Source organism: Prosopis cineraria, unplaced genomic scaffold (assembly GCF_029017545.1).
Source record: "Prosopis cineraria cultivar Desert tree isolate PC_DT_omini unplaced genomic scaffold, ASM2901754v1 PC7, whole genome shotgun sequence".
Classification (NCBI taxonomy): domain Eukaryota; kingdom Viridiplantae; phylum Streptophyta; class Magnoliopsida; order Fabales; family Fabaceae; genus Prosopis; species Prosopis cineraria.
Genome location: NW_026555338.1, coordinates 29,982,430 through 30,000,542, shown reverse-complemented (window position 1 = coordinate 30,000,542; position 18,113 = coordinate 29,982,430). Strand labels below are relative to the sequence as shown.

Here is an 18,113-nt window from a genome sequence, read left to right as displayed (position 1 = left end):
AGGGAGGAGAAGAAATTGGCATCTCATAAAATAGAAAAAAGAGACGGTGGAGAACGCTCCACGTTATTATTATTTATTTAAATTAAAAAATGTTTTAAACTTTTATAATTATATTGTATTTTTAAGGGTCACTAATTTCAATCCCATCCGTCCGATGAAAACAAGAACCAAAAACAGAAACGGCTTTCCTTTTCTTGCTTCTTTGTCTTAACGATGTCTTAACTTGCAATAGTAATTTTGATTAATTAATGTTTCTATATTAATCAAAACAATAACCCCAACATTGCATGGTTGTCGTAACAAGAAAATAAAACAATAAAATATAACTTAATATAATTACTCAAAAAATATTTAAAAGATATGGAACATTGTATTAATTTAAATTAAGCCTGATTAAATCGGATGAGTGTTGAGTTTAAGAACAATGTTTTTCGTAATTTGAGCTCTAGATCTTACTCAAATGAAATAATCATTGAATCACTTAATTTTTTTTAACAACTAAAATATATCTTTAGTTCTTCAATTTTATTCAAAATTTTACTTTAATTCTTTAATTTTATAAAATATATTTTAAGTTTTTTAACTTTAACACCATTAATTTTATCATAAAAATATTTTTACATTTTAATTTTAAATATTGACAAACTATTTTTAAATATTAACATATTAGGTTAATTTAAAAAAATAATAATTTACATAAAAAAATAATCATTTGTGATCAATCATGTTAGAGTTAAATGGTTAAAAAGATATTTCACAAAATTAAAAAAATAAATTAAAAAGGGTAAGAAAATGAATTAAAACTTTTATATAAAATAAAGTTAAAGAGTTAAAGATATGATTTGCCCTTCTTTAACCAATGGAAACTATAAAAGTATCTTGAGAATGTCTGAAAATATATTTCAAGACTTAAACTTAAAACTTAAAAATAAGATAATTTAATTCTCTTGATGAGATAAATCAAGTGCCTCTTAGTTGAATTATTTAAATCAATATTATTAATTACTCATAAATTTATTTTGAATTTGATGTGAGGGTTTGTGATTTTTTTTAATTTTAATTGATAAAAGATATAATTTTAAAGCATTGATAATTACCTAGAGTTGGAAGAAAAGTTTCTCTTTTTCTGTTTCCTTTTTGGCCAACGAGGGAAAAGGCTCTCAAATTACAATATGTGTATTTATTTGATAGATTGTCTTATACAGGGGCACATGATTAAGACAAACTGCAAGGGCATATGATATTGCATATAATATATTATACAATTATATAATCATTTCAAACTTCTATAGTTTGCTAGGATACGTTACTTGCATATGTTAGCCTTTGATGCTCCGATTGATGCGGGGCTTCTTTCTTTTTAATAATTAACAATGTAGATCAAAGAATAGAAATAAAATTCTAATAATGTGGTTATTTGAATGTACCCTTTTTATCATTTCTTAATTTAAGGGGGAAAATCAAAATTACTTCTACAAAATAATATAATATAATAACTTCGATATACAATTAATTAGTAATATAGATTACTCAATAATCTGATTTAATTATATAATGCCAAAAAAATCTAATTTAAATTTTAAATGGAAATTTTTTAACGAGGAAATTGTTTATTCATGAATACATGAATGATAATAATACTATTTTTTTAATATTAGAAAGATTAGAATTTATTCTAAAATTAATCTCATTCTATTTTTTGATGGATATTTTCCTTTTATTTTTACCTCTTAGGTGGATCCACTACTAATTATTTATCAATTAATAAAAGTTGCATCAACACGTTAAAGGGAAAATTGACATTATTAAATAATAAGCTTTCGGTTTAAATCATAATAATAGCGTTGTCTCAAGAATTTTATTGACTCACATTCTCTTGAAAATATCAACCTCAATATCAAGGCCCAGAAAAAACAAAATCAGTGTCATTAAATTGAGTGATAAGAACTCTTGTCCTTTAAATATGTAATTGGGAGTTTTATTTATAATTGCTTGTACATGTAGCATACTTAATTGAAGAGATCTATCGTTTATCCTCTTAGTCTAGAAGATATTAATCTCCACTATCAACAAAACATACTCTTGATCCGACTATAGTCAAAAAGACAAGGAAACTTCTTTTATGTTTCATGCAGCTAAGTAAAGAAATAGAAAAAATAATAATAAAATATTTTTAAAATATATAAATAATAATTTTATCTCTCAAAATATCATAATTTTTTTAAGTTTTAAAAAAATTTTATCATTAATAAATTTATATAAATTATTAAATTATCTTTGTTAAAAATAAATGATTCACAAATTTTATTTAAATATTCACAACTTTTTTCTTATATTCATAACAATGCAACAGCAAATAAGAAATTAATATGTAAAGTTATAATTTGATATTGCATTGTTACGAATATAAAAAAAATATTGTGAATATTATAGAAAAGTCTCTACTAACTTTAGGAGAATTATGACATTTCGAGAGATAAAATTATTATTTATATATTTTAAAGACATTTTATTATTTTTTTAAAAGAAATATTGACCAGGTTTGGCTCAGTACAGTGAACATTAATAAAAGTTGTGTGTTAATTTATAATTGCCTTCATCCAAAGTATTTTTCCTTAAAAAAGTTGTAACTAAAGTGGAAGATGGATAAAAGTCAACTGTTTAAGGTTCAAGGCTTAATAAGGGCTCCGATTGGGCACAAAACAAATAACAATTTGAAGTACAAACATTTACAATTACTTATAATTCAAATCACAACTCACATTTCCAAAGGGATCATGGAAGTGAAAGATGAGACTTGAGAGAAAGGCACATATCAGATTGGGGAGACAGTTGAGGCGGTGAGGGTTGAGAGACAGAGAGAGAACACTAACGGTCGTGTGCTTTGTGCGGCAGAGACATAAACTATAATTTCCACGAAATTTGATTTGTGAATCTCGGAAAATTTCAAAATTAAAATAAGGGCCTCTAAGAGTTTGCCTGTTTAGGTCTTTTTATCAATTTTTTACCCTTTTTAATTTTTTAAACATTGAGCACCCAATATTTTAAATATGTCTCACATCGAGTAAAAAAAACTTTGATAAAGTTAAGACTAATTTAGATTGAATTGGTATAAGATCCTTTCAAGTAAAAGTTCTATCATTGAAATTATTATATTTTTTAAATTCAAACTTAAAATCTATAATTAAATTAATACAAATATAGTTATCTTGTCAATTAAACCAAGCCAGCCTTAACTGTAATGATTAAAAAAAAAAACACATGTTTGCCTCTAAAAGTAACTGCCTCCTTCAAGATGAAAAAGTAACATGTATAATATATTAATTTAAGAAATAAGTTTTTAATAAATTTAGAATATTGAAATAATAAGTCCTATAATATTATGAAGTAATTTATTAATAATTCTATAGAATCCATCAATGTTCAAAAATAAATAAATAAAAACAAAAGGTATATATGGTCCGGTAGTGCATGCCAACAAATGCAAGTGCGTGTGCTTTTTTTTTTTTATATATATTTTTTTTCATTTTTGAGTAATGTCTCCTTGTACAGGCAATTATATTTGCATTCAATGTTTTATTACTTTCTTGAAGTAATTCTTTAGTTTTTCTCAGTGCTAGTGTACTATATTTCTCTCACACACTCACATGATAAATTAGTGGCTTATAATTATTTGCTTTTGATAGAGTTCCAAATCCTAACTCACTGCTAGTGGAGGCAAACACCAGTTAACACAAAGGACAAACCATTTGCTTTAATATTTATTTATTTATTTATTTTCTTAAAAAAAAATTAGTGGGAAAGGAATCTTGACCTAATCCGCAACCTTATCTTGTTTACATAATTTTTATTTACTAAGTTACTTTCTTAGCATGTGAGAACTCAAAAAGACAAGAAAGAAATATTACACAAACTAGACCTTGAGAGATCTCAATCCATGTAAGTTTCTCTGAAAGTTTACCTTTTCAACTTTTAGATTGTTTCGTATATTTCTTTAATTTAATTTAATCATTTTATTTAATGAAAGAAAATTCATGGAAATTAGGAGGATCCTTCATTCAACTCTCCAAACTGTCAAATGCATTCCTATCAGTGTTCGGTAGAGACAACCATACTGTTCCTTCTCGCTTTCTAGATGCCCAAGTATAATATTATATACATGTTCTGGTCAAAAAATATTTATAATATATATTTAGTTAATTATTTCTTGGTTATTAGAAGGAGCATCTGACAACGAATTGTTTTAAAGAGATATAAAGATGACTTCAATTATTGGTGTGAGGAATAAGAATGCACATATAATAATAAGATTACGTGAAAGAATTGATAATCATCACTGACATTTTATTTTTCACGAGAGCAATATGGAATATTCATGTGAATTACAGTTTAATTATTGGGAAATTTATTTATTTTTTGGCTAATTTATTAAGGGATCAAAATCATATGATCAATAATCTGTGTTCTGAAACTGAGACAGTGTTCAAGAATTGGATGTCAATCATGGAGGCAACCATGATCTCGACCCAAGAGCAGATTTTAAATTAATTATTGAAATATGAATTTGTTTTTTTCCTTTTCGTTTGGTCAGAAGTCAAATTTCAAGTTCGTTATTTGAAACAAAAGTATGTATGTTGAACATTTCAAAGAAAACACAGGAAGTAAAGGAATCCACTAGAGTGGATAAAAGGAAAAGGTTAGATAATGGTGTAATATGATCCGTAATGTCTAAATCAAATGTTTACACTAATAATAGTAAATAAAATTGTATCATCGATTCAATAATCTTATTACGATTAGTGTATTAGCCATGTCCAAATAGTTAAATCGAAATAAATATTGAAAATAGGGAAAAATATCATAATTAAACGAGATAGATGAACTTTTTTCGGAAGGGACTACTCATAATTAGATTTAAAAATAAATTAAAGAAAAGATTGACTTTAGTTAAGTCTAAAACTAAAGTTGGAGGGCCGGCGACCTATTTTTAGTTTTTTTACAAGCTATTATTATATTTTCTCATATTTAACTTAAATAAAATTATTTTTTTAATCTCAAACAAATTCAATATAATAATTTTGGTGTGAAAGGAGAGAGTTTTTTTTAATATAACTATTTAAATAAATTACCAAAATTAGAGTATTTAATGTTTACAAAAATATTTATAAATCATTCATCAATTCAATAAAATCATTACATCAACAAAGAAAGTCAAACCTATTTTATGGACTCTGAATTAAATCCTTATAAACTTTGGCAACAAAAAAAAAAATCCTTATAAATTGTGGGATTCAGATCCAAGAGAGATGTTAATTATCATGATTTTTTTAAAAAAAAAAAACTTAAGTCACGTTACGAGAATGAAATGAATTAAAAAATAAGATAAAAATAAAATAAATTATATTTTTTTCATAATAAATATAATAAAAATTATTAATATGTATTACAAATGTGACAATTATCACATTCTCTAAAAATTTTATAGATCATGATTTTTAATTTTATATATTAAATTATCCATTTTTTTAATTAATTTATTTTTTTTTTTTTTAATTTTTTAATTTTATTTTTTTAGCAACTAAACGTGAATCATATTAATTGTCTGGCCCTAAAAGGAGATAAGGAGAAATATGTGTGTGTGTGTGTAGCTAGGGGAAGAAACAATAATGAGATGTGCAGATAAAAATAGAAGACGCTAGAATAGAGAGAAAAAGATGCGTCGAAGCCTTTTCGGTAATGTCAGAGTCGGCAAAGCTTAGGCGCTAAGAATTTGCGTGATTGCGGTCTTTCCGTGTCCGTGGCCAATACGTGTGACCGTCACTCCCCTTTTATTTATTTTTTTCATTTTCGGGTAAAACTTTCCTCCACAACAAGTCTCATGGCCCTTTAATCTTGATACGGGGATGCGTTATTGAGTTGAAACAAAATGTTTTCTATAGCCAGAAAATTTAAGCATTGTAGATGTAAATAAATTATACTCAAAAAACTATCTCCATTAAACCTAACAATATTAAAATTTGATTTCATAGTATTAAATATCATATAATTATGTAAAAGAAATTGTAATATACATACATATAAACAACTTTGATTGCGATTAACGAGAATTGGTCCAGTGAAAAAGACTAATTATTTATAATGTGATGAATTTAAATTTAAATTTGGAATGAAATATGCACATTTAATATTCAATTAACTCTTAAATAATATTAACTTTTAAGAAGAAAACTGTGCACAATGAAAAAAATTATTACAAGATTTTCGTCTCCACAACAAGTTTTAGAAGTGCAATCTTACAAAAAGTACAAAGATGCAATTAAACCACTTTTCTTTTCTTTTCTTTTCTTTTTTTTCTTTTCCTTTTACCCAGAGAATTAGACCATTACTTGCTCACCACCATTCTTGTCATACATCCACATATCCACGTACATACATAAAATAATCCGTGTGACTTGACTCAATGTAATCAAACAAGTTTTATTGACAAATCATGGATATCATGACTTAATCATTATATACTTCATCTAGTTTTCATTGTAAAACATTTTTTAAAAAGATATTTTTAATTCTTAATAAAAGGCACTTAAAAAAATTATTTATTAATCATTTTTTTAAGTTTACTTTTATTATAAATTTAATTATATGACTCATTGTGTACGGTGTAATTTTATCTTCTTATTTTTAATAAACGTAAAGTTTGAATTTTTTTTATTTTAAAAATATATTTAATGAGTTAACTATTATTCATTCATTTTAATGGAATAGTTGAAAGCCCTTTATAATATCCTCTCTTTAGTTTTATTTATAGGGTAGATAAAAAAGATTTGTTTGTTCTATTTATAGATTATATTATTAAATTTTTATAATAAATTTTTTCTCTTACCCTCTATTTAATATTGGAAAAAAAGTATATTATTAAAATATATATTTAATAGAAATAAAGTTAAATTTTTAAATAAAATTAATAATTTTAAAAATTTTTCTTAATCTTGTGAAACAAGTTGGAAGGGGTAATTATGTAAAAGAAATTGCTCCCATTCACGATCCGCCCGTGCGTACAAAATTGAAAATTATCGTTTTCCTTCATGTTTTTTCCTTTTTTTTTTGCATATTTTCTTTTTTGTTGCCAGCGCATACATACGCCATGATCTGCCACGACAAGCCCTCATGCGCAAGCCACGTGTATAGCTTTTTTGACAAAGAAAATCAACCGATTTTCGATAATTAAATATTCATTGCATTTTCTTCGCATTAAATGCCCTGCTTCACCATTCTCTGTTTTTGTTTATTCCATTTATAGTTTATTTTTGTTTTACATAAATTCCAATTGGTGAATATCTTATCAAATCGTCGACCCCTCTCCACTTGCTCCAGCATTTATTTGGTTTAAGCACAGGCTCTTAATTTTGTTCATGTTCTTTTCGCTTACTTTCGCCAAAAAACACTGTTAGATCTCACAGTCCAAACATCAGTAGACGTGTTCATTTTGTATTTGTTTTTCACTGGATGCCACCATACGCACGGGCTCCAACTTTTTATTTGTGGGATGGATAAATTTGGATTTTAAATTAAAAATATCACATTTAAAATTTATATTTAAAACAGTTTGAGTAATATAAAAAATTTTTTAAAAAAATTATTTTAAGATCACTCAAGTCAATTAATCACAAAGAAGGACCAACATTAAGTTGTATTTTAGAAAAAAATAAATTCATGTTCCTCGTATTTGTCCTTATTTGTAAACGACTTATTTAAATAGTTTTTGGATGTGATTCCCCCAAAATTTTAAATTCAAAAACAATGGAAAAGTGAGATGAAAAATTAAAAATGGAAGAAAATAAGAAGATTAAAGTGATTGACATTTCAAATAAATAAGATATAAGGAAGATTTGATATTTCAAAGAATTTTGGATTTGATCTGATCAAATTTAAATTTATAAATTTATAATTTTCATGGATTCAAATTATGGAGGTGACTCAAGTCCAAATTCACCTACATTCAAAATTTCAAATCCTGCATTATATTCAAAGTCCAAATTATGGGCTCATGACCTCTCAATGCAACTGCTTTAGGGATGGATCATGGGCCAAAGGCCACGTGAAGTAATTAAGAGCCCATCTTACTCCTTCTACACTTGTTTCATTTTGATGGCTCATGAAGAGAAGGTCTTGAGTCTGAGGTTCGGCCGTTTTTTTTTTTTTTTTCCCAAGCTTGATTAGACTCTTTCTTTTGGCATCAGACTCTCTTGAGTTATATTTTATTTTTTGCTAGAGTTTTAAGTTTTAGTTTAAACTATGCTCTAGTTATAATGCTAGCATACAAACTTTAAATTAAATTTTCTGAAACTGTAATTCATTTACAAATGATCTCTTAATATATCATGTTTTGTCGATAAAATAATATTCCAACTAATTAACTATAGGGAAGTTGATTGCACATACAAGTTTAAAAGTTTAAAAGAATTTATTCTCAAAATTTGAAAATATAAAAAGTTACATCCAAAATTGGAAAGGGAAAAAAAAGTGTAATTTAACCTAAAGATATACGTGAACACGATCTTAAATTTACTTACAAATTATTCATAATCGATTTAATCTACTGATACAATCAAGATAAATAATGTCCCTAAAAATATATAGGAGAAAAAGAAAAGAAAATCACTAGGGTAATTAATTCTATAATTAAAATTAGGTGCACTGAGATGGAGCAAAGCCAACAGTCATGGAGGCTAAGTCGTATTCCCAAAGATGCAACTGTTGCATGATGTTGCCTATTACTCCAGCCGTTTCAATACTTCCCCTTTGCGTCTGCAACAAACCGAGGCAGTGCACATTGGGTTTCATAGTAAGGACATAGTTACTCACAGGAGGCTCAAACACAGCCCCACCAGCAAAATGAAAGCCCAGTTTTGGTACATCTTTCTCAAAGCCTTCACGCTCCTCAGCAATAAAACAGTACCTGAGTCCAGTTTCATTGGAACCAAATATTGTCTTATATTTTGGTGCTAATGCCTTCAATAACCCTTGACCAATCTTTTGAAAAGCTGGCTTGCCCACCACCGTCAAGCTCGTGCCTGTGTCTAATGTCATGCCTCCACCAGCTTTGAAATCCCAGAGCTCTGCTGGGAGTTGCAGCATTTGGCCTCCAATGGAGATGCCTTCAACTTGGATACCATATTCTCCATCTGGTTGAATCATGAGTTTGGTTCGTTGCATTGGGGCAGACAAGGTGGCTTTTTGGGTCTGGCTTGTTTCGTAGGAACCAAAAGTTATAAAGTTGGTGGAGTTCTTGAGAAGGTGATGTTCCATGAGACAGTACGAGAACTTGTTACCGTACTGTTTCGTTGCTCTGTACATGAACGACAATGGCGTGTAGCCTAACCCCATCATACCATCCGTACGACTGAAGTCGTCACCTTCGTTATCGGTACCGAAATTTAATTCATGGTTACACCCAATTATCATATCATCTATGGTTCCCATCTTTTCCCTCTTCACGCCTAGCGTCACCACATCTGTACCATAGTCGCCGAATGCCATAGTGCCGTGTGCGTATCTGTTCAAGTCAAATATTTTTGCAAGAAATTCTCACATAATGTTTAGAATAGCAAAAGGTTACAGTAAACAGCCATATCCAACCCAACAATAGTGATGGTTACATTGATTTTGATTGCATCCGTAGTTTCGAAAAGATGATAAAGTAGTCGTGCAGCTTACGTGGTAGAATAGGTGCAATAATCAGTTGGGTGAGCGCATTCCGATTCACCACCCGCATTGACGAGGTCTTCACCCTTGCATCTCGAATCTGCACACGTCAACGGTTTATACGTCGTCGACATCTTTCGGCAAAACGCCCTGGCGCCATCGACTCGCAGGGCGGACCTTCTGGTGTCGTTTTTGCTTGTCACTTCGTCGTTGCATCGGATCCAAGTCAATTCGCTACCCGTATCGGCGATCAACCAGAAATTCTGCGGCGGCGTTCCGACCCTCACTTGCACGTAGTAATCGCTTATCATGTATTCCCATCCTGTGCGCAGCGGCATCTCAACCATACTCAAACCCCTCCGATGCATGTCCATCAGAGCTCGCTCCCTCATGGCTTCGTATTTATCGAGCTTGAGGTTCTCGTTCCCTGGAACACGAGGATCGTGGCGGTGCACCAATTCGAGGCTGACGGGCTCCGGATCGGACTCACACTCAGACGATGAACCCTCGGCGGAGGCGGAGAGTAGAATGAGGGTGAAGAGGAAGGAGAAGTGGAAGGGATTCCAGTGCAGAGTGGATCTCATCCTGTCCAGTTTTTGATCCGAAACGGAATTCATTGATGAAGCTGATGCGATGCGAGAAAAATGAAACTGGGAAATGAGTGAATTGAGGTGGTGAAATGTGAATAAAAGAATTGGGGAAAGGGACGAGGAAGAAGGTGGGATCAGAGGAGAGAGAGCTATAATTAGGGAGCAGGAGGGGCACAGAGGGAGCAGAGGCTTCCCGCGTTTCCCGACTCTGTGTCCCTCTGACGCGGGAAAACGGGACTGCAGATTGTGGGCTCATCATTGTCGTCGTCGTCGTTCATTTCTTGTTTCATCAAAACGACAAGGAATACTTGAATAAGGCCATCAAAGTCATCGTCTTTTAACTTCGATGCCATGCCACCGCTGAATGATATTCCTCAGCTTTATTTTGCTGGTCTTTTTTTTAACCAAATATTTTGCTCGTCTTCGAACTTCTTCAAATCATTGGTGTGTGTGGATCATATATAGATATTATTATATTACCGTCTTTAATTTCTTTGGGCTCACGAGAGCAACGCGCCGTTTACCTGTTGCACTTTTCATATTCTAAAAAAACTTTTTTACAAATGTGAAAAATTATTTGAATATAATTTAATAAGATTAAATGTGCTCTTTTAAAGTTTTTTTGGAATGAGCTGAACGTGAAAATTTAAGCATAGTTTGGGTATTGTAATTTTTACATTTTAAAAACACTTTCTCACTTTTTAAAATGTAAAAAATTGTTTGGCTATAATTTAATAAGATTAAATGTAGTTTTTGAAAGTCCTTTGAAATAATATTAAATTATATTTTTTTATGTTTATCATTTAATATCTTAAATTGTATGTTATTTTAAATTTTTTTCACATTTTTAATATATTATATTTGTGTAATAAAAATTATAAGATATCATAAATTGTATGTTATTTTAAATTTTTTTCACATTTTTAATATATTATATTTGTGTAATAAAAATTATAAGATATCATAAATTGATATTTTTTTTGTCATTGCATATTCAAAAGTATATTTTAAAAATAAAAATTATCATTAATCTAAATAATTTTTAATCTATTAAACTGATTTTTAAAAAAAATATTCAAATATAAATTTTAATATAATAATTGATTTTCGTCAAATGAGCTTTCAACAAATTAACTTTTAATAAATTAAAAACGAAACACACACTAAGCCCTTGAAGGTTATAGCCGAAACATACTACTCCTTGAGGGCGATACCAATTCCAGTGTTTGCTGGTTAAAAATAATTTTGGGTTCAATTTTCATATAACAAGTAATTATATTTTCATACCAAATTATTTAATATATATATATATATATACTCATCTTGCCAAATAATGTTGATGGCTTGTGTGAGTTTTTTGTTATTCTATGTTTTGAGTAAGCCGCACAGTGAATGCAATTCTCAACAAAAATTAAATTAATATTAACCAATTGAGTCTCAAACTCTAATATAGTCATGATTTTGATCCTTGGAAAAAAATAATTCTTTAAACTCTTGAATTTATTCCTCAATACTTGTATTTATGCATGCATGGAGCTCTTTTTTCTTTAGTTACTTGGAAGTGGGAACACTTCGATTTGTTTTATTTCCAATGATGATATATTTTTTTAATTTTACTTTCATTTCGGTAAGTTAACGTTTGAAGTTATGATCTACTCTGGTGATACAGATTGTGGTATAGATCAATGAGTTGCTTGCTATGCATGGGTTTTAGAGCAGCAAGGCCGAGAATTTCTGCAACACTGCTGGGTCGTCTGTTGCTTCTTCTGATAATCAACAGTTAGAAACTGGTGATGGTGAGTTTGGTGCCCATGAGAAACTTCAAATGAACATGAGAACCTTAGCTGTGCTGGATTTATGAGTCAGAAGGACTCAAAACACGTGAACAAAATGAGAGATGAAGGACTTGAATGAAAAAGAAAATTTTATTACGCACTTAAATTACAATATACTCCAAACAACTTTTTCACCTTAAGTGAGTTGTTCAACCTTTTCACTCTTCAACACTCCTTCCTCTCCTTTCTTACTTTTTTTCACCAGACACCACTTGATGCACTAAATGACTTATCCAAGTGTTATATTTATGGAAAAAGAAAGTGTTTGCTCAGCATGACACTCGTATTACTTGGAATCTTCCTTTGTTTAGAGAGAGGCATGCATTGTCGTGTTCTTTAAGTTGCCATTATTTAGTTGTGTGTGTGTATATATATATATATTCTTTTCTTTTCTTTTAATAACATCACATGGGTTCTTGATTTAATAGAATATGAAGAAATATGTGGTGCCATTTAACATGGAGAGAGTTTTAAATTAAATCAGAAGAACTTTTAAAAAAGAGAAGGAAGCTAAGTAGTAAATCTCTTGGTAGTTCTGAAAGGAAATATCTCGGATGTAATAGCAACAGAGTAGGACATGCATCCTTTGATTTTGAAGTCACAGCCGAAGCTTCAGAGCAGATTCAAAAAGGTCAGTCAAATACTCAACTGATTTGTTGAAAGAACTAACTAGATGCAAAGCTGTTTACTACAAGATCAGAAAAATGTGACTGCATTGTTTTATTTATTTGTGAATCTGATAATAAATTCCTCAAAAAACTATATTAGCTTTGTTGAAAGTTAAAACTCCCAAAAGTAATCAACTTGCTTTTTCATGATGTATTACCAATTTGAACTCCTGTTTGATTGGTTCTACTACTAGAGACTTGGATGAAGAAGATGCAGGAAGGAAGGAAAATCCCCCATCAGGTTCTGTAATAAGGCTCATCTTAATCACAGTGTGGAGGAATCTAAGCTTATAAGAAACCCGACTACCTACGCAAGTCTTGTAGGGCTTGCCTGGTCCCTCTCGTAGCATTCAAGTACTTCCAAGGTTTTCACATCCTGTTACTACAATCGCTACTTGAGATATAATTTTCCACTATGTAATGTGATATCAAAATCTTAATATTCTGTGTTTTTATTTTATTTTATTTATAGGTACAACATCAAACTGCCATTTTATTGCTTATTTCAGGGTCCATAACACTGGGAAAAAAAAAAAGGAGTAGGATTGGCAATGTTGTGCATGGCCACTTCACAGTCATTCTCTGTCATGAACATTAGAAACTTATTGAGAAGAAATATTATATATATTCTAGTCTCTCTTTGCAGTTCAGAATGAATTGATTATTGTTAACTCAACTGGGTACTTCATCAGGTTTGTTCATTGGTTTGCAGCCCAAGATCTTGGCCTGTAAAATATCAATGGCGGTCAAGTGCACGGTTGTGAATTGAATTTCAATGTTGGTCTTCATGGAATTGAACTTCAGATATAAAAAATACAGGCTACAAAACTAATATTCCCTTTACTATACTAATAACTTGACCAATTTCACTTTCTATATACATGCTTTACCTCCTTATTAAGGTTAAAGTAAGCACACCCATTTATCTATTTATGTGCATAGTATCTTTTCAGTTACAAAATATTTAGGTGAGTTAAATCTTAGAAACTTACTAGAATTAGAACAAGTTTTACAATGCAAAGAATGCTTACATCTATATCTATAATTGTGGAATATATATTATAGTACAGTTTTAAATACAATTAAAGTAACTATCCTCTTAAGATAGACAATGAACTTATTACAAGTCAATTTGAGTTAAAGTTATGAAGTGTCTTGTGGGTAAGGTGAGGTGTGAATAGAAATCAAATTTTTAAAATCTTGTTAATATAACAAACAAAAAATCACGAACTGTTTTATTTTTTGGGAAAAAATGGAGACATAAATAACAATATGAATAGAATTAAATTTGACATTTAATATGAATTATAATTTCTAGTTTTAGATTGAAAAGAATGATAAAGAGGTCTTAAAAAGATTAATTAATTTAATTTAAGTTCTAAATACCAAACTCTAAAAATTTGCAATTTCAATTCTCAATTTTGCAATTTTATTATGATGAATTTGCAACTTGTGTTTTAAATTTTAATAGAGAATACAACTTTATTTATTTATTAATTATGTTAAAATTTGAAAAATAAATTACAAATTCATTACAATAAAATTATAAAATTGAAAGCCAAACTTGGCAAATTTTTAAATTTTGACACTAGGGATTAGATTGAATTAATTAATCTTTTTAAGACTTCTTTGTTATTTCTTCTTTTAAATTGTTTTATATTTTTATATTTTTACTAGCAATATATTCTTTGTTAAATACAATGTACGAATGACCATATACTGGATAGTTAAATAAAAATTTATGAGTTATCATGATTTACAAAGGCAATAAATGTATCTATTTCCGTTCTTGTTAGCAAAACATGCATGATAAAAGATTTTGTTTGCAATCCTAATTAACATCTATCTATATATAACTTGATGTATCTCCTACTATAGTTTAATATGATAATAATTTTGGATATTTTAATAAAAAATTGAAAGCAATCAAACAGGACGAAATCTTCTGGTTCCTGAATTGAATCCACGGATTAATTGGGTTATATATATCAATCATTATTCTAGAGTGATCGGATGCACTGCTATTATTAAATTAATTTATCCTCATTTATATGTTAAAAAAATGACATAAAGTATGACTATATCAGAAATGCAAATATCTTCATGTTTATTTATTTTAAATTTGCATTCATTTTTTTCTGGAGTTAGTTCAAGCCATAAATTCATTAAAAAAATATTTTGAAAGAGCATGGTTATCAAACTCTTGAGTTGATTCTTTGAGTTTATTATTTTTACATTTTTAACTTAAAAAATTATTTTAACTCACTCATAAACTCAAATTAAATAAAATTTGGTTAAACTCCTAGTTAACTTTTTGAGTTTACTAGCTTTACATTTCTATTTTATAAAATCGTGTTAACTTATCCATAAAATTAGATTAGACACAACTGGTTAAACTTGCTAAACTTATTCATTTTTAATTGAGTTGAGGATATTAGATATATATTATATAGAACTTGCTTTATAAAAGCGGTAGTAAAACTCAAAAAGCAAAAAAAAAATCAATTAAAAAGAAAACAACAAAAAAAAGTTTTCCTATTTTAAAATTTTTATGTTGAGTATGATGATATATTAATATAGATGGATTTAATTTCACTTATTTATATTTAAAATATATTTAAATTTAAATTAAATTATGATTATATTTTATATTTTAATAATTTAATTATATACTTTTAATGGTAATTTATTAATAAAAGTAAACTTTAATGAGTTTACGATCTGAATTTATGATTCAAGTTTACATCTTTATCACAAATTTATTTAAACTCGTGAGTTTGAAAACCTTGTGAAAAAGTTACTTTTGTTTAATTGAATCAAGTAAAAACTTCAAAGATTTAGGAGCATTGTTTCTTTTCTTTATAATTAATGCACGTACATCGAAGATCCAAGTTGATTCAGTTATCATTTAAACTTGAAATCTTTCAAATTTCTTTCCTAACACATGGAATACAGAATCAACTCATGAACCCAGTCACCCCAACCATGGCTGCTATTGCTTATATTTATGCATACACAGATCCTCAAACATGACCAAAGAGAATCCTTTACTTACACAAAACTTGAGAATTTCATCTTCTTCTCTTTTGTGTCCAACACTCTCTACATAATCTTCTTTTATTTGGTCAAACTTTAGGATGCTGATAGATTTTCTTGCAGTTCTTGGGGCAGTTGTGCCCTTGTATGTTGCCATTGGCCTAGGCTATATCTCAGTTCGATGGTGGAAGGTCTTAAACCCAGAACAAAGCTCTGGAATCAACAGCTTCGTGAGTAATTTTGCCATTCCTGTTCTTGTTCTTGACCTCCTCTCTGCGAATAACCCATATACCATGAACTTCAAAGCCATTGCTGCTGATGTTCTTCAGAAGGTAGTCATTTTTATCCCACTGATTGCATGGAAAAATCTAAGCAAAAATGGTAGCTTTGACTGGGTAATTACCATATTTGGTCTCTCAACTCTTTCAAACACTCTTCTGGTTGGACTCCCTCTTGTTCAATCCATGTATGGGGATGGCTCATATTCTTTACTGGTTCAACTTGTGGTGATTCAGTCTCTAATATGGATGAATGTGCTTCTGGCCTTGTATGAATATAGAGCAGCTAGCATCCTCATTGCAGAGAAATTCCCCACCACTGCTGGGTCCATTGGATCTGTAAGAGTTGACCCAGATGTTTCTTCCTTCAGCGACCTTGAACAATTAGAGACTGATGCTGAGGTAGGTTCTGACGGGAAGTTACATGTGGTTGTGAGATCTTTCTCTGTATCATCAGGGATTTCTCTGGGTAGTTTTCGTTCAATGGATTCTGCAGATGAACTCAACTTATGGGCCACAGGTTCATTTCCCAGACAGTACTCTTCAAGAAGATCAGGAAGTAGTAGATCTTTTGGTCATCCAGAAAGGCACTATCACAAACAAAGATCACATAATACCAGTAGAGTAGCAGATTCATCCTTTGATATTGAAGCCATAGCTGAAGCTTCTGAGTCTTCTCATCATCACGTGGAAACAGCACCAAACAGGTGAGTGAATATTCATCTCCATTGAATTATAATGATAAACTGTTCTTCCTCCAAGGGTATGTTACCTATCTGAACTTTTGTCCTTTTAGTTCTGCTTTGATTAACCAGGATGTAGCGAAGAAAGAGAGTCCCCCAGCAGGTGTTGTGGCAAAGCTCATCATAATCACAGTGTGGAGAAAACTAATTAGAAACCCTAACACATATGCGAGTGTTGTAGGGCTTATATGGTCTCTGATAGCATTCAGGTACTCCACAAATCTTTATATTACAATCACATGGCTTTTCACAGTGTAATTTCCTACTCATCCCTTTCCTCAAACTCTCTGTATATTTGATTATATTATGCCTTTCATTTACAGGTTCAACATTGAAATGCCATTGATCATTAAAGGGTCCATTACAATCATATCTAAAACGGGAATAGGAATGGCAATGTTCAGTTTAGGTATCAAATCCATCTCACCCATCAACTTTATATCCAAGAAACAACTAAGAAAAAACAACTTCATGGTTATAATTTTTTGTGTAATTAGGTTTGTTCATTGCTCTCCAACCCAAGATCATATCCATTAAATTACCCATGTTGGTGACATGCACGGCCATAAGGTTAATACTGGGCCCAGTAGTAATGGCTGCAACATCTGTTGCTGTTGGTCTTCATGGAATTGTGTTTGATACAGCAACTGTCCAGGTTACAATACTAAGAAGACCCTTTCTATATCTATATATTGATTCAGTAAAGACATTGAACTTTTGTTAATCTAAATGGTTGAGTCATAAAATTTAAATGTTACCACAAAAGCTAGAATTTGGGTGAATGATGTTCATTGTTATGCAGGCTGCTCTTCCCTTATCAATTGTTTGTTTTGTGTTTGCAAAGCAATACAATATCCATCCTGAGATATTCAGCACAACGTAAGTTAGTTTCTAGATACTTCCATTAATCTTGTAGTGAAAAAAAAAAAAACCAGCAGAATTAGTGATGTTGGGTTTGTTTCGTTTTCTCAGGATTATCATCACAACAGCTTTGTTCTTGCCTGTTACAATTGTCTGCTATCTGATCTTGAGACTAGTTCCATGGTAATAATTTGCACACAAATGGAGGAAATGGATTTGTGTCTTGCTTAATGACAAGAGCTGTATGTATTGTGAGAGCATGAAGAAGGGAGACTTCAAAAATGATCTATCATATGCATAATGAGAAAGGGAAAGAGTTTTGGGATTGAATCATGGACTGATTAAAAATGTCTGCCCCGTCTTGTAATTTTTGTGTTTTGTTTTGGACTTTTTCCAT

The 18,113-nt window shown here is 30.0% G+C and overlaps 2 protein-coding genes across 2 annotated transcripts; one reads left to right on the top strand and one right to left on the bottom strand.

Moving 5' to 3' along the window:
* Nucleotides 1–8,559: 8,559 nt before the first annotated feature.
* LOC129314910 (aspartic proteinase NANA, chloroplast-like) lies at nt 8,560–10,524 on the bottom strand. Its single transcript, XM_054958392.1, has 2 exons — nt 9,718–10,524; nt 8,560–9,556 (listed from the first exon to the last, which is right to left on the bottom strand). Exons 1-2 carry the CDS (start codon nt 10,320–10,322, stop codon nt 8,689–8,691), a joined length of 1,473 nt encoding a protein of 490 aa, XP_054814367.1. The 5' UTR covers nt 10,323–10,524; the 3' UTR covers nt 8,560–8,688.
* A 5,411-nt stretch (nt 10,525–15,935) lies between these two features.
* Nucleotides 15,936–17,903, top strand: LOC129316715 (probable auxin efflux carrier component 1c). Its single transcript, XM_054961107.1, has 6 exons — nt 15,936–16,819; nt 16,909–17,064; nt 17,179–17,264; nt 17,353–17,510; nt 17,658–17,734; nt 17,828–17,903. The coding sequence occupies exons 1-6, from the start codon at nt 15,936–15,938 to the stop codon at nt 17,901–17,903; spliced, it is 1,437 nt and encodes a 478-aa protein (XP_054817082.1).
* Nucleotides 17,904–18,113: the final 210 nt, after the last annotated feature.